General features: G+C 41.5%; 1 protein-coding gene across 1 annotated transcript in view; it reads right to left on the minus strand.

The window, feature by feature from the left end:
• Positions 1 to 5,876: 5,876 nt before the first annotated feature.
• Positions 5,877 to 18,273, minus strand: part of ROS1 (ROS proto-oncogene 1, receptor tyrosine kinase) — a 98,702-nt gene continuing 86,305 nt past the window's right edge. The window contains 4 exon segments of the mRNA XM_077812140.1: positions 5,877 to 5,937; positions 5,939 to 6,080; positions 14,905 to 15,068; positions 18,107 to 18,241. Coding sequence (XP_077668266.1) covers positions 5,877 to 5,937; positions 5,939 to 6,080; positions 14,905 to 15,068; positions 18,107 to 18,241 — 502 coding nt within the window.

Below are 18,273 nucleotides of genomic sequence, written 5' to 3' on the forward strand. Positions count from 1 at the left end.
ATGTATAGTTGGGATTATGTTTTCCAATGTGCATTACTTTGAATTTATCCGTATTGAATTTCATCTGCCATTTTGTTGCCCAGTCACCTAGTTTTGAGAGATCCTTTTGTAGCTCTTCGCAGTCTGCCTGGCACTTAATTATCTTGAGTAGTTTTGTATCATCTGCAAATTTTGCCACCTCACTATTTACCCCTTTTTCCAGATCATTTATGAAAGATATGTTTTAGTTAAAGACAAGTTATTGGGCTCAGTAAAGGGTAGCTGGATGAAATTCAGTGACCCATGTTATGCAGGAGATCAGACCAGATGATCTATTTGGTTTCTTCTGGCTTTAATATCTACAAATCTATGAAGCAGAATTATAGGCAAAACTTTTTTAAAAAATATCACTGGTGATTGTTTTTAAATCCTCTTTTTCCTCTTATGGAAATATGCCCATGTCTGCTACTGGTGTCAGAGGAAGGGGAGATCTTCATCCTGCAGCATACTGGACATGGCTGCAGTTGACCTCTGTCAGAGGCGAGGGTGTTGGTGTCAAGTGAGTCTTGCTACTAATGCAGACTGCTTTAGGGTGCAGATGTTTTGGGTGCTTAGCACCTCTTTGGACCAGGCCTCATGTTGCAAGACCCCAACTGCAGTCTAAAGTACTGAAATTGCTCGGCTGGGGTGTGAAGGGAGGGTAGCTGCTTTTGGAATTTCCTACTCAACAAATAATTTTTAGGGTATTTGCTCATTAGAAATGAGACAATGTTAATGGTGTCATGGGGTAATTTGTCTGCAAGAGCTCACACAAGTGCTGTCCACCCACAAGGGGACAACCTGTACTGTACTTGTCAGACCACTTAACCAGATCTCTGAAGTCTCCTATTGTGATCGGGAGGTTCACACTCCTGATCTGGAGAACTGAGGAGACACTTCAAGCTGTCTCTGGATGGCTACAGCTGCTTTAGGCCTGATCTCTATGGTGAAGACTCTAATCACAGACACCCACCCAGGAGGATTAACCTCCTATTTCCATACAACTCTGGCTAAAGCAACACTAGACAGTGCTCTCCTGACTGCAGGGACCTAGAAGTGCTAGACCCAGAGGTGCTCCCCCTCATCAGCTTGGGAGCAATGGCCTGACTACAAAGTCCTCCCACCAAGGGGCAAGGAGCAGCCAGAACTAGACACCCAGCTAGGGGCCAGAAGTCCAACCAGCCATAGCAAAAAGCAGTCAGGCCCAAATCCCTTTCCTAACCAGGACAGCAGCAGCCGCCAACACCAGGAAATAGCCACCCAACCATAGCCCTATTCTGGAATGGAGAATATGTTTATAAAATTTTCAGTTGACACCAAGCTGGGAATGGTAGCAAGCATGTTAGAGGACAAGATTAGAATTTAAAAAGACCTTGACAAATGGGAGAATTAGTCTGAATTCGAGATGAAATTCAGTAAAGATAAGTCCAAAACACTGCCCATAGACATACAAGGGAATACAAGACAGGGAAAAACTGGCTAGCTGGTAGTACTGCTGAAAAGGATCTGGGGGTTACAGTGAATTACAGTTTGAATGAGAGTCAATAATATGATGCAGCTACAAAAAAACCTGATATCATTCTGGGGTGCATTAACAGGCGTATTGTATGTAAGACACAGGAGGTAATTGTCCTGCTCTACTTGGCGTGGGTGAGGCCTCAGCAAGAATATTGTGTCCAATTCTAGGTGCCACATTTTAGGAAAGATGTAGACAAATTAGAGAGAGTCCAGAGGAGAGCAACAAAAATAATAAAAGGTTGAGAAAAATCTGCTCTGGGGGTTAAACAAAACTGAGCATGTTTAGTCTCAAGAAGAGAAGACTTAGGAAGGAAGTCATCCATTGAAATGAATGGGAATTAGGTGCCTCATTAGAAATCTGCCCCTTAGTCCATAAAGTGGTCTACTATCTAAAACAGCCCAGATATTGAAAGTCAAAGAAAGTGGGAACTACATATGTTCATCAAGTACTTCTCCATAATGTAATTTCTACTGTGGATATTGTGTTTTATGCCAAGCACACTGGAGTGTCTTAAACAGAGGAGGTCAAGAGAAACAGTAATTTGTGTTTGGAGACTGAACCTCTTCTACCACTACAGCATGCACATAATGGCTATTCCAGTTCCTTTCTAACTTAGATAACAAGCATCTCATATGTGCCATGGAGGATTCTTTTCCTCCTTCAGAAATATCATTTGCTTAAAAGCTCATTAACACACTTAAACTTACTTTGACGTTTTGATTTCTAGCCTCAAAACCCAATACGTTTAGGGTTAAGGTGTCTACTCCATTGTTACCTTCCTCTCTCACAGCTGGAGGTGATACAGTTCGGAGACAAGTACAGCACCGGCCGTGGCAGTTCCCTCCGCACTCAGATAACAAGCCAGGAGTATGGCTCTAAAGCTAAGAAGATAAATTATGCTCTTTGCCCCGCTGATGCTTGTCACCAACGCAGTCTATAGTGTCTTTGTAACGTAGATAGCTATGCTGTACGAACGGGATTGAACCACCAATTTAGTTTGCATAGGCCACTGACCAGTCACCCAGCAGCAGTGATTTTCAGTCCCAACAGACATTCGCTAGATCTGAAGCGGCACACTGTACCGTTGGGGAAAATGGCACTGAGAAGACATTTTCATCTGCTAGGACACGCAGAACCATGGATTATTGGTTATAGATCTTTCTTTCCAGCTTCATTCAAAGAAAATCCATTCTTCTGCACCTCTTCTCAGAATTTTTGCTTTACTCTACTGAAAATGTGCACTACACAAACTCCCTATGCCGCCTATCGATCTGCGTTTCTGTAACACGTCACATGTTCAAAGCCCTGTATAAATATCAAGGAATAAAACCTCATCACATCACTGTGAAATAGTTCAGTTTTATTATTCACATTTTACAGATGGGAGAAGTGAGGGAAAGAGAAGTGAAGTGACTTGCTCAAGGCTGTGCAGCACAACTTCTTGTCACCCAATCCTGCACTGGTTTGGGAATTAATCCTGCTGCTGCATAGGTCCTAGGGCATCACCAACCAAGTGGACACCCGTGGGAGTGGGATGAGCAGCCAGCAGAGCAGCATGCAGTCCAAAGACAGCCTGCACACAAGGATCTGCCCACACAGCAGCGGACAGGGCCCCATTGTGTACTGATGCCCATGCCACAGAGAGGCACATGGCTTCAAAACAGTGCAGCAAGGGGGATTGTGTCTGGGGTCACCGCTCCATCTGGCTGAGATAGACACACCATTGGTTGGCCAACCTTCAGATACACTTCTTCTCCAGCAGAGTTACCTGGGCTTGGGGCCATGGTGCTCGGGTGCAACAGCTGGGTTCCTGCAGTTCCCTGTCTGTATGGTTGGCCCCTACACTTGCAGCCAGTAAGCACAGGGGAATTTGATTTTGGATGGTGGGTGGGGAGTAGCTGCCACCTCCTGGATCACAGTGCCTGCAGGGGGTATGGTTCCATGTCCTGCCTCTACCCTCTTGCCCCGCCCCTTCTGTCCTCTGAGCACTCCTGCAGAGCAGATTGGGGAGTGGTCAAGTGTGCATAGCTCTCCACATCAGGGGCAACTAGGGATCCTCAGTGATAGGGTCACCACACCATGCTCAGTGCTTCTGAGGATCCCATCTGTGTAGTGGTACCCCTGGCAGTGTCCTGCACCACTGGCAGGGTCAAGCCCTGCTCCTCCAAACCAAGCCCCCCAATCCTGCAAATGCCATATTTGTGAATAACTTTGGGCCTGAAGCAAAACCCACTGACATCAATGGGAGATTTTTTCCATCAATTTCAATGATCTTTGGCTCAGGCAGGCCCTTGCTGCATTTGAGTGATGCTATTGAATGAAAGGGAGTTATTCCTGGGCATTAAGTTACCCACATGTGTTAGCAGGAATGGCGGCGGGGGACTCGCTGTCTACACTTTAGAATCCTAATGTAAAGATTCTATTACTTATTATTTCAAGGTTATCCAAATGGGAGCAATGTATATAAAATGCTCATCAGCCAACATATTAAGAGAAAGCAAAATATACACTTTTCTTATCCAGTGAACATAATCTGGAAAAAAGTGCTAGAAGTTTTACAGTTTTCTGTCAGCATCACCAGGTCAGGGTTTCAAGTTTAGTTGTAATCACCTACTCTTAACGATCATTTATAGGGGATTTGACAGGTACTTTAAAAATAGATTTTCTGTATTTATTTTGTAATAATCTCTTAGAAGGCCAGAATTTTAACACCTTATTCTACTCACTTAACAAACATTTTGGGCCAGACTTCAATGGAGTTACACACTAGCTGAGGATTTGGCTCTTTGTTTCAAAAGAACTCTGCCCATATACCATGTTTTCTTTATTTCTCTCCTGTGTCCTTTATTACTAAATATATTTGCATGAAAACAGGATATTGTAACCGCTAATAGATAAATAATGCAAGAGATGCCATTTAATAACTCTGTCTAACTCATTCAATTATAATTATGGTCCCAATTGACTATCCATACTTTTTAGTCAGTACATTCCATTTGGAAAACTTGTCAAACAGTTTGGTTTGATTTCCAAATACAGAAAAGGATATTGACATCTTCTGATCTAAGGTCTTGCATCAGGGTCTGTTAACCTGATCTGTTGTACCCCTGCATTGTCCCAGTCCCTGCATACCCCATTGGTGCTATCCATAGTACAAATACATTGTAAGAGACAGCCTCTGTCCTGCAGAGCTTACAACCAGACATGAAACAAGACACACTAATTGTGACAAACAAAAGGAGGAGGTAACAAAAATAGGATCATGTAGATTCACAGAAAAACTTTTGCACAACTTAATGGTTCCAAAGTCTTTTCTTTTAAATTAAGAAATAAACTAAGCTATACCCAATGATGCACAGCCAGTGGGCTGATCTCTGATTGCAGCTGTTTCAACTGGAATTTGAAAAAAATAAATAAAAACAATGACATTTTTCTTATATTTTGCAAAAGCTTGTTTTTACAAAAATCTAAATGTGGGCCAAATTTCAGGCAATATTGTTGCCATAAGCCAGCGAGAACCAGCTTTATAATATATCGGGGTGGCCAAACTTACTGACCCTCTGAGCTGCATACAATAAACCTCAGATAGCTGAGAGCCAGGTGCACCTGCCAGGGCTCAGGGCTTCCGCTCTGCAGCAGGGTGGTGAGGCTATGGGCTTCAATCCTGCTGCTGCTGGAAGGTGCCTCCTTCAGGGTTGAAGCCCCGACCCCCAGCAGGCACCTCCTGCCGTGCTGAAGCCCTTAGGACCCCCTCTCCACTGGGCAGAAGCCTTTAGTCCCCCCACCCCACCACAGGGGAGAAGCCCTGAGCTCCACTTTCCCAGTCTGGTAAGCAGAGAATGGGAGCTATGGGGGGGGGGGTTGCATAAGCCACACTTTAACTGTAAAAGAGCCAAATGTGGCTCGTAAGCTGCAGATGGCCACTCCTGTAATATATGAAATAGCACATCATTGCTCTCTTTCGAGCATGATTGCATGTGTGCCAAAATTTCATTTTAAAATCACTTCTCATCTGATTACATGTCCAATTAACCTAGTTCATATGAAATACCCAAGGGGCCATAAAATTCAGGAATTCTTGATCCAAGAACTCCTATGTCACTGGGTTACTAATCTGTTATATATCATTAATTCCTTTGCAATATTTTCCAGTATTTTTAGTTGTTACAGTTTTTTAAGTAAAACCCCAGATGATATCTCTAATTTTGACAAGAGTCACATGCTTGCAAGATACTTAACCTGAAAATAAACCTATCAGATCACTTGTCATTATCAGAGGCATAGTTCACACCTTCAGGACTGCTGAAAGTATGGCGGAGTGCAGGATATTTTCCTTTGCTTATTTCTTCATCTGCACTGGTGCCTTCTCTTCTTTCCTCAGACTGAAGGAATCAGATTTCACCCAGCTCATTTGAATCTCTGTTTTCTTGATCTTGTTTGTTTTCTGTGACTAGTACCAAATAGTTTAAGCCTTCGATGTTCCTGGTTTCCATTAATGCAGCTGAAAGAGTACTTTCCGAATCTGTACACGGAGCATCATCATCTGCATCTGAAAGAAAGACTGCTGTTTTACTACCAATTCAAATGAACCATTAGAAGGCAAAGAGAGTCAAGCAGCAGGTAGAGAAAGTGAATCTAGTGACCACAGAAGGAGTGACAGCTTGCATTTATTCTCTACTGCAGCATGCCTGGATTATATCCTGAAACAAAAAATTCATCACCACTCATGCTGAAAAGGACAGTAATACAGTTATAAATAAGTGATTTGCCTTTCCTGGTAGGAAAGACTGTGTGCATATGGCAAGAATGTTCGTAACCTCTTGGACCCTACTTCTAACCAAAACTGTCCCACCATTTAGGCAGGTTCTTCCCTACTGGCAAAAGGTCAAGTAAAGTATAGATTGATGCATTCTCTACTGTGCTTCTAGGGGAAGAAACATATAACTTAATAGGTTTTGTCCATTTCTGATTACTTTAATTTACAGTTTTTATTCCAACTTTGTATTGCTTACATTTGCACATGTGCCCAGAACCAGGAATGGGCATATCCTTTAAAACCTGAAAAATAACTGAATAACTAAAAGGCTTGAGTTATCATTGCTGTTATTCCGGGTATTTATTCTTAGTAACACATACCTTTTTTTATTAGATACCTACTTACTTTATTTCATTACTGGAAAATAAAGCATATGACACCCAGGTTCATCTATATGAAAATGAAGCATGTGACATCCAGGTTTATCTACACTTCAGAACCACAAGCATTGCGCTGTTCTACCCAGATAACATTTTATTATTCATGTTGATTCACCAGCTTTTTTTTAATCCTTCTCTGTACTATGAAGAACTCAGAAGTGAGTCGGGTCCACATGATACAGTCAATTCGGAAAGATTATCAGAAAAAAGAAGTTTAATTTAAGAACCCTATTGAGAGGAGGGAAGTTTGGAGACAGATCAAACTATGCTGATGTACTGTGATGACTGACAGCTAAGAACAATCATTTGATACACTCTTTGTCAGTTCAGGGTCATTATGGCAATATTTAGTAAGCCAATCCTTATTGAGATTTCACTCACTAACGTGGCTCTTCTTTGTATTTGGTTTTTTGCTTAATAGAGCACCTAATGGAAACCCTCAGGGGCAAGCTGCCCTGGAATAGACATGTTGGCTACACACTGAGGGCATATTCTCAACAAACTCTTAAGAGGGAAACCTTAAAATAAGGACTTCCAAGTACAACCAGGTATTTACGGACCAGACATATGCCGGCTGACCAGCCTAAGTATAGAACACTAGAGGAGCATTTGGATTTGTTTCCTGTATAAGTATCTGGAGCTGATGAGGTGATGGTTACAGAAATGTGAGCATGAAGTCACTGGGATATTTTTACCAGATATATAGATACATTACTAATTCTTTCCCCATCAGTCCTGAAGGATCACAGAACATACAAAATATAATTTTCTCCTTAGCTGACATGCCACTGTGACTCCCATTAAAGAAAAAAAAAAGACATCTTGCAACTAACTTCTTGCCTTGTTTTTAATCTTTTAGCTTTGGAGACAAAATAAGAAGAAACACTATTTTGCAGAAGCATTCAATATAGTGTACAAAGCCAGGGAAACAATACAACCCTGTTAAATATACCTTACTTTATATCATGACAGCAACTAGTTACAAAACCACTACAGAACTGATGCTTTGCCATGTTTACACATTGAAGTTTTACACATGGTTAAATGTGTATACTCTTTCCATTTGCCTCTATTTATTCTTCTGTTGGCATAACATTCCAGGTGAAGACACCAATGAAAACTTTGCACCTTATACACTAATGTACAAGCTGAGAAATATATGCTAAGATGTCAAGTTACTGAGTCCAGCGGTCACCTTTTGCATAGGTGAGCTTAGCAAGGCAAGAAAAGCTAACCTGGATCATTACAGCACCAACAGACCAGTAGAGGATACACAGATGAACAATTACAGAAAAGTCATGGCTGGTTAGGAAAGCCTCAGGAAATTAGAGAAAAGGCTGTGAGCACCCGAAGCAGCACTAAAGGCCAGAAAAGCCATAGACCAGCATCTGAGCTGAGTCTGGATAAGCCTTGGGAGGCAAAAGAAAACTGCTAGGTTCTCAAGCGAACAAAGAGGGAGGGACATATGGGTGGGGGCTGGTTTATACCTGGGTCTTGTCAGATTTTTTTGTTAGTTTCAACATTGTTAACATTAGATGTTTGATTTATACTCAGGCTAGGTTATATGTGAGTAGATGCAGCCATTAAATTTTGTTTTGTGATCGCTTCAGATTTCACATGCAAAGCCTGGTTGAGCCAGTTAAACACTCAAATCGGAGACCTCCAAGCAACGTCTGAATGCTATATGCAGTGGTGTGGGTGATTCACCAGTGGGCGCTTACTCCCTTAGCACTTTTCCCAAGAAAAGCATTGTTAAATGCAACGCCCTGGCCAAACTGCAGCTGAATTAATTACACTGGGCCTCTCCTAATTCACCCTGCACTTTCCACTGCCAAATTTCTGCAGTATTCTTCAGTTACCTCCTGTTCTAAATTGATATGCAGTGTTGTTCAGTGCTGTTAAATAGCTACTGCATTCCACCACAGTGGTGGGAGAAGCAATCGCTAGGCATATTCCCTAACTACCTTGTGGGTGTTATGCAATTAGTTCATGTAAGTAAATGTTCCGAGATCTGGCGTGGAAAGGTGCAAATAGTTATAAAGTTTATATAAATATCTTCTGTGTACTTTCAGTATAGTTTTATTTAAAGAAACTTTTGATATCCTTTATTTTCAGAGATGACAAGATTATAAGAGGAAATCAATCAGCAGAAGGGGTGATTGGTGACGAAGGAGCAAACAGAACATTTTTAAAGCTGGCCTAGAAATGTTACTTTTTCCATTGAAACTATTTTTAGGGGCCAGATCCTGAGCTGGTGCAAATCAGTGCAGCACCAGCAAAATCAGTGCAGCTATATCAATTTACACCAGCTAAGTATCTAGCCCTAGATGTTAATGATTTTGTAATAAAGACGCAACACAAGCTGTCTGATATCGTATAGTTTTTATATGTTGATTAGCACTGTTTCCCTAATTGAAAGTTACTTTCCTATTTTCTTTTTAATAATTATTTAAGATGACATCTCTCGCCCACCACCTCTATGCACACCAAACTATTCATATGTTGGGGAGCAAGAGATGCTTCTGGAGAGAGCATAAAGTTGAGTATATTCCAGACAAGTATTCAGTTACATATCTTTATTCAAGGAATATTAAGGGTAAGAATTTGGTTACGGGACCTTGGATTTCTCGGTCTCAGACATGTATGATAGTATGAGGGAGTATTTCCTACAGATAAAGTATTATGCTGATACTTATGGACTACCTGGAGGTGCAGGTACTGTATTTCAGTAACAAGTATTAACAGAACAAAAATATATCTGTTATAATACTTCACACTGTATTATGTATCAGTGGAGATCCATCTGTGTCTCCTGTCTAATCAAGCATATCATCTCACATGTTTTTAGGATGACTCACTAAGCTTTGCTATTCTGTCATCCTAAGGACGCTAAAAGTGAGAATTTTGCTTAGCCAAGGGACAACTGTGCTGTGCACCCATTTATATAGTGTTTAAAAAATAAAAGCAAACTTAAAAAGTTAAAGTCCATTTTTCAAAGAGATGTTTATCAAGAGAAACCTCTGTATGCAAGAAGCACTCTTGGTAAACACAATGTGGGCCACAGTCAAAGCAGGGATAGATGCAGACTGGTTTGTTAGACTAAAATGTATTGTCATCTAAGAATTCCTAGCAAGGATCAGGGCCCCATTGTGCTAGGCACTGTACATACCTGTAATGCAGAAGACAATTTCTTCTCCTGCTTTATAATGACTTATTGTAATTATTACTTTTTGTATTTTTTCAAAATCTAAAGGAAGATGTGACTGTTGTTTCCCTAACCAAGTAGTACCCATTATTTGTTCTCTCTGAAACGAAAGAGTAATTGGCAAGGAAACGGAGATGAAATGACCGTTCTGTGCTGTACTGTTTTTGCGTGCAGTGTTGTAGCCATCCACCTCTACAGCAAAAGGGCTTGAAATAAAAGCCTACTGAAATCAATGGGAATCCTTCCATTGACTTCGTTTGGCTTTAGGTCAGACACTAACTGAACTAAATAGAACAGAGGATAATGGAATTTCAGAAGCCTGCACAGAAGGCCAGATACAAGGTTTAGGTGATGTAGTTTATCAGCACACCTGTTTTAGAGAAACTTCTGCTTGTCCAAGTGATTTACTTAAACACAAGCAGGTGTGCAGAATAGCAGGTAAGAGTGATTGGTTTTAACAAGGTACATGAGTTGAAAACCATTACTCGTCATCCAGCAGATGCTACGCTCTCTAATCCCAGATTTTAACACTGCAGAGAAGTTTAAATAGATCTGATCACTCCTCTGAGCAACAGAGAATTCAGCAGAAAAAAGACTCATGACATACACCCTGCAGGTTAGTTTATTACTCTTTTTTTTTTTTCAAAACGTGAATTGAACATTTAAGAATGGTGGTGACTTGCCAGCTCTAAAGACAGAAAATAATATAGCCACAAAATAATTTACCATGGACAGTAGCACTGCTGCCTTCTTCAAACTTCCCCACCCTTGTGTCTGATCTGTCTGGAAGGACCGTTTCTAGACGGGACAGAGTAGCAGAGGCTCAGACTGGCACTTTGAGCAACTAGAGATTTGCCTGATACATCCAGCTGGAGCAAGAAGTGGGTGCTGAGTAGAGCACTGATCAAAACTAGTGCTGCCCAGCAGACAGACAGATACTTAGATATTCGATTACCTTCTATTCAATACTCCTCAGACAAAGTACATTCAGCTGCAAAAAGAGCCCAGCACATCTGTCCAATGTTTTTGAACATTAACATTTGGTAGACACGCCTGGTCTGTTCAGTGGGTACACAGAGCTTTCACTCCATTTAATAAAATCACTAGAAAAGACCTAGGGGGTGTAATGATGCTCAGTCTGTAATATGGTAACGCCCCGTAAAATAGATCTGCTGACCATATTCCAGTACAGGGTCTCTATAAAGAAAAGCCAACTCTTGTAATGATTGTTTTGTTTCTGGCAAGGATTTGTAAACTTGTTAAAATGTCCCAAATAAATAAATACCCAACTAGTCCTGCCAGGTCTAAAAGGCAGGGAGCTGATCAGCTCCCTCAGCTTTGCTAAATATCCAATCCAGCAGACTGAGACATTAGCAAACCTATAATTGCACTTGTAGGTATAAACTCCATGTTTGCATCCACAAATGAAGCAGTCTGGGAACGGCACAACCAAACACCCAGCTTGCATGTGCAAATGCAGAGAGTTGTTCTGTAGAAACCTGGATAAATCTGACAATTCTACAGGTACATTTCTGGAGGCTGACAGAAATTTGGGACCTCAATGTTAACATGGTAGTTAGTGATACTTTTCATTTAGGCTTTTTGAAATTGGAGGAAGGATGCTCTTATGTTTCAGGCACTGAACTGGGTCTCAGAAAATTTGGGGTTTGATCCTGGCTGTGCCTATGTGACCTGGGGCAATTCACATATTTTACTCTGTACCTCAGTTCCCCAGTCCAATGGGATAACCGTGCTTCCCTGTCTCACAAGGGTGTTCTGAGGATAAATTCATTGTTTGTGGGCACTCAGAAACTACAGTGATAAAAACCATGGAAATAACAACTGTGAGAGGGAAGCTATACACTCACATTGGTTAAATTATCGAAACGGCCACAGTGCAGTGCACTCGCAGTAGTTGTTGGGAAGAACACAAAGACTTTGGTTGTGGATGATCAGCGAAAGGCTACAGACTAAAGGCTGAATCTCAGAGTAATGGAGCAGAAAGAAGTTCTCTCTTCTACACCTTTATAATGTTCACACTGCTGTGCTTACTCTAGAGTTGGATATTCTACAGATTCATGTTCCCCTCTGAAGAACAACCCATGGTATTTGGTCATTGTTCTTGGTGCATCACTGCCATGCTCACATCAATATTTTGGTGTCACCAATAGGATGTTGTGTGACATGTAAAAAAGGACAGGTTGCGTGTACAATAGCTGCTTTATTAGCGGTCACCAGTGAGGCAGGCAGGTAAAGTGGCTAGCTTTCCAGGAGCTACAAGCCGCTTTTTCTGCAGGTGTGGAGACATTTATACAGTTGGACTGGGAGAGAGATCAGGCGTCCAACAGCTATCCTCTTCCTCACTGCTCCTCTTCTTTGAACTCTCCTTTCTCCCCCTCTCCTAATTAATTTTTTGCCCTGCAGATTGGGGAACTCTGGCATAGAACCTTGTCTCCTGAACGTGTCTGTTTTAGATATCATCCTTCTGTATAGTTGTATTTTAAGAGGCTGGATATTTGCTGGGGTCTTTATGTCATTCACACTTCTCTATTACATACATTCTTATTTCTCCTAAGAGTCCGGGGTTATAAAGTAGCACTCATCTATCTCCTTCCCCAACAGCAGGCTTCTCTTTAGATCCTACACTGTGCCCTTCACTGTGGTACCTGCATGCCTAATGTCCTCAATATCCTTAGGGTATATGATGCATTGCAGCCAGGGCTGGGAATGGCAGGTTGTTTAGATATACCTGCTCTAGCTGTACTTTAGTTAGCTCACTAAAAATAGAAGTGAGGATGTCACAATCCAGGCTTCAGCATGGGCTGCACTAATCCTCCTGACACCCTGGATACATATTTGTTTGTGCATCTAGTATGGGTACATTCACATGAGCTTCCCTCCACAGCCCCGGCTGTAGGGTTGATGTAGTGTCATTACAACTTCAAAGATAAGTTCTCTTGTCAATGCAATGTGCAAGTAGGTCTCCTGATTTTCCATGGATCTCTGTGCCCAAGGTCAGTTCAAACAGTTATCTGTCTGCAGTGTAAATCCCCTGAAATAGCATTCACCCAAATATTGCCTCCATATGTGGGGCTGATTTAAGCAAGAGGTGGCAATTCAATTCGGGATCCTGAACTAAAATGAGCACTCCTTAATTACTCTGTTGTAAATTGTTTTGGGCAGGGAAAGTGTCTCAGTCTATGAATGTCAAACGCTCCATAATATCGAAGTGATTTTTAATAAGAATAATCCTGAGTTTACACATGCTATCATTTTAGCTGTGACTAAATTAAGCACATTTATGTTAGCGCTGGTAAGACCAAGGCCAAATCAAATAAACCAAAGGTCTGTTCCATGACGAATTATCCGAGACCTGTTTTCCAAAAATGTTACATGACCGTTGGCCTTTGTGTGTAATGAAACTCCTGTTACAAATCTCCAGCCAAGAAATGCTCACTGTCACCAAGAGATTTGGTTCCAAGAGAAAGAGTCACATGCCGAGGGAAGTGAAGTGATAGGCCTAATAATAATAATACCTAGCCTTACTTGGCGTTTACATCTTCCAAATGCTCTAGAATTCTTACCTAACTGATTCTCCCAACACCCCAGGAGGTAGGTAAAAGTTAGTATCTCCATTTTATAGATGGTCCAACTAAAGCACACTAGATTTTCTAGGATCTCCGCCAGTATACTCACACGGGTGCAGCTCCACCAGCAGGTAGCAAGAGAGGATGCACTTATGTACACAGGACACTGGCATTTTTACCATCAGGGCGTCTAACCCAACTCAGAACAGGTAAAGATGACCCAATAAAGCTGCTTACTGTCACTAGTGCCCTGCCTACACTTGTACTTCCACCATTGCTACCCACCAATGGAGCTGCAATGCTGGTAGCACAGTAGTGGAAGATTTCCCCCCAAAAGATAGTGTAAACCGACTTAAAATGTTAGTGACCTCCTTCACAAAGGTGCTGAGCAGTCACAGTTCCCACTGATTTCAACATATATTTTAGCCAAGACTGGTAGCACCACCTATTATTAAGGTTGCCCGACACTTCTCCCAATAAGACCGTTTTTCAGCGGCATATAATTTTGCCAGACTTCAACTGTTTGGGCTGAAATTTTCTATGCTGGGTGTCTGCCTCAGGCTGAATTGTTTTGGAACATTTCAGCCAAAATGGATGAGCCATTTCGTCTGTGCAACCTTAATTCATCCCTCTTGTGAGTATGCATTATGACTATGGTAACGATCGCAATAACAAGAATACCTCACCCTTTCTTTTGGTGATCTCCTCTGCAGTTTACAAATATCATCCAATTGATGGCCACAAGCCCACTGTGAGGGAGATAAATAGTACTGTTCCCATTTTGTCACTGGTGAATTTGAGGTAAAGAAATCACTAAGGGTATCAGTGTCCATCCGTCTGAATTTGTATGACAATGAATTCCCGAATCCTATTCCTTTTCTCAGAGAATTAGAACACGCTGTTCTCCCACTGCTCATAACCTTGGACACTTGTTTCATGTGAGATAGTATTTTCTGGCTGACAGACTTGTTGGGCCACAACCCGATCTCATTTACACTAGATGAAATCTGGAGTAACTCCCTTGATGCCAACGGAGTTACCCCAAATTTGTACCAATGTGAGATTGCTATGTGGCCCATTTAAACAAAATATTTTTCATGTCTAAAACACCTGCAACATTATGTTTTGTAACTATATCACTATTTTACAGCTACAAGAGCATTTACCTATTCTGCTTTGTATAATCATACACAGAATGCCAGTTATAGAGAGAGTAATAAGCTACTAACTAAAAGCTAAGTTGTAAATAATATGGAACCAAGACATGATAATGAAAGAACAGAAGGAAAAGCTGAACTACAATGTTGCCTACTTTAAATTATCCTGTACCTTATCAACAGGGGAAACAAGTCGGACTGAAGGCATTGTCTCAAACTCACCTTCAAAGGCATGGTTGAGGACTCCAGTAGAAAGCATTCTGTCCTCAAGCTGGAGAGTGCAGCACATCGGAGAGTTTCTCAGTTCTTGCAGTTGGTCCTGCATATAACAGAACGTAGGCCTATTGTGAGGTTCTTGGGCCCAGCATTTTGTCATTAAATCCCGTCTAGAAAAAAATAAATGATAAAATAAAATAATTAATTCTAATGTAATTATAGCCACCATTATAATGAAGCTATGTTAGTGGATCTTTAAATCCTCACCACCAATAACTTTGAGGGCCAGATTTTCAGCTGAGGTAAACTGGCATATCTCCATTGACTTTAATGAGTCTATGGTGACTTACACTAGAATGTTTCATTAATGAACACATAGATGAACACGATAGGCTGGGGAAGAGTCAACACGGCTTTTATAAAGCAAAATCATGCCTCACTAATCTATTAGAATTCTCTAAGGGTGTCAACAAGCATGTGGACAAGGGTGGTCCAATGGATATAGTGTACTTGGACTTTTACAAAGTCTCTCACGAAAGGTTTATAAGTAAAAGTAAGGAGTCATGGGATAAGAGGGAAGGTCCTCTCATGGATCAGTAACTGGTTAAAAGATAGGAAACAAAGGGTAGGAATAAATGGCCAGTTTTCACAGTGGAGAGAGGTACATAGTGGGGTCCCCACCAAAGATCTGTACTGGGACCAGTGCCATTAAACATATTCAGAAATGATCTGGAAAAGGGGGTAAACAGTGAGGTGCCAAAATGTGCAGACGATACAAAATTACTCAAGACAGTTAATCTCTCTGTCTGTTTTTTATTTAATCAAGCCTTTTACTGGGGAGGAACTCTCAATATTGGCCAGTGTTACAAGTACAACTGCTTAGCTACACACATAATCAAAAATGTTTCTTCACCAAACTCAGCAGCAGAATTTTCATGGATAGCGAGGGGTTATGTGTGGAAACGATGGTCTCATCTACATTCAGGGACCACCATAATTCAGCTATTGGGGTAGCTGTGCTGGTACACACTCCTACATGTAGACAAGAGCCTTTTGGGGTTTGCATTGATTTAGCTCAATTGTTCAAACTTTGGTTTGCCTTTGTCTACACTTAGGGGTTCACGCCAGTGTAGTTATGCCAACTGATGGCCATCAATTACTATATCAGGGTTTGAGTGTCAATAAAGTCAATATTTACTTAAGTGTAAGTGCTTGTAGATCACATAGACCCTGTCCCAACTCAGTACTAGAATTTACCCCCTCCACTCCTACAGGGAAAGTGGATTATTATCTTCCTGGATTAACATTTTGATAAACAAATGGTGGGGGGGGGGGCGGGGGAGGCATTCACATCCTCCTCCCTACCCATACAGTCCCTGCCCCTTCAAGGCCTTTTATGTCCTAGGCTTCATGTGAGTTCTACTTGTCCCTGCAGTGAAAGCCTACCACAAATTCCTAAACACTTCTTAATTGAAGTTGTTTGGCCTTTGAACCCTCTTCCTATCAGTGACGGTTTGTTTTGTAAAATGACAGTGAGCGAGCTGAAGTGCAGAGGAGACGATTAATGACTGCTGATGTCCAGTGCAGGTTCAATTGGGAAGCAGGAATGCCAAGAATCTAGGCATTCCATTAATAACTGAGCAAAGCAGCAACAAGCGATTTACTTTACTGACAGAATCGGCGTGCAGGTGCTGAGTGGTTGGCCAATGAGATAAATGAAGGTACAAGACTTAAAGAGCTAATTCAGACTCCTAGCTTTTAAAGATCAGGTTATTGATCTTAGGCCCTCATCCTACAAGTTACAACGTGTGAACGACCCCCACCACCTCCGTGCAGTCCCCCTGAAGTATGGATCTCTGCAGGGGTCCACCTGCACATTGTAAATTGCAGGACTGAAGCCTTAGCGGGTTATTTCAGCTAAAACAGATTTTCCTTGTTCCTTTTGAAGGTCTACTTAATCTTTATCAAGGCAACATAGAGCCTTGAATAGCTTCCTACTAGAAATAAATTTCATGTGATGTATTTGTTAAATACTCTCCAGCAATGATCCATGAAACTCATGCTGCTACTCACTAACCCCCTGCCGTAGAGGGCAGGGCTCACCAATTCTTCCCAAGCCACTTCTATAAAGCAGACGTTTGTGGGACTTTTACACCAGCAGGGATCTTGCATGTCAACTGGTCTCTCTTTCCAGTTTTTGGACTGAATGCCAAATGCCCTGCTGTGACTACTTAGATGATAATAGCAACTTCTAATATAAGTCCTCCTGAGAGAGTTTAAAGGGTGAAATGGATTTGCTCCATCTCCCTCAAGCGACAGGCATATTGAGTCATTCTGCACATCAGTCTTTTTAAAAAATTTCATTTTAATGTAGTGCTTAAGATAGGCCGGAAAGGTGCTGTTTTCATCCACAGATATGTACAGAACAATCAGAAGAAGAATAAACTTCTCTCTTCTCACTTTGCCTCAACCTTTCTCTGTAGAGAGTACTTCTAGGGTGAGGGGGTGCCTGGTCTCCAAACACATTCCATCTATGGCTGGTTTTCTGAAATTGCCAACAAGGGTGCTAACCATGATGGTTACATAGGCACCTGTACACTAGGAATTAGACTGAAACTAAAATTCTTAAAGCCATCATGACTTCTATTGACTACTGAACTGGCTGCAGTCAAACCTGTGACCTATATAAGTGAAGGCTACATAGGCCATTACCAGTCCACACATCTTATGTTTAACTGCTTGGATGTGATACATTCTGTGAGTGGCAATATAATGCACAGACTGAGAAAACCCAACTTCTGCACTCAAGTGGTTAAATTTAAGGGACAGAAGATGAACTCTCTGAAATTACCACTGAATTTGATTAGATACATCTCTTGCTACGAGATTCATTCCCAATGCTGAATGTCCAAATTATATCTTGGTTCCTGCATGTACAACAACAAATACACACCATTTAATTTTAGGGCTGAATTTTCAGCCACAACCAAAGCTCTACACTCACAAACTGGGCCATTGGATGAATAGCTAGCCAGCTGGGGCATGCAAATGCAGATTATTTTGTCTGCCAAAAAGAGAACACACTGAATGCTGCAGGGGAAAGCTACTGCATGTGCAAAAGTTCCCATGCAAAATTATGTGCAGGTGGACATGTGGCCCTCAGTATCTCATTAATGTTCATGATTCTATTCAAACAAAATTAACTTACAGATCATCCGGACAATTGTTTGGCAACTCCAGCCTGCCTCCTGATTGTACATGATGTAAAACATCAAGATTGGAGTAACCTGGATATGGCTGATGACCCAGAGTTAAAGTTTCCCAAACCAAGACTCCAAAAGCCCTAAGGAAGGCAAAGGGAGAATTTTAATGAGC

The sequence above is a fragment of the Eretmochelys imbricata genome, chromosome 3 (assembly GCF_965152235.1).
Source record: "Eretmochelys imbricata isolate rEreImb1 chromosome 3, rEreImb1.hap1, whole genome shotgun sequence".
NCBI classification, from domain to species: Eukaryota; Metazoa; Chordata; order Testudines; family Cheloniidae; genus Eretmochelys; species Eretmochelys imbricata.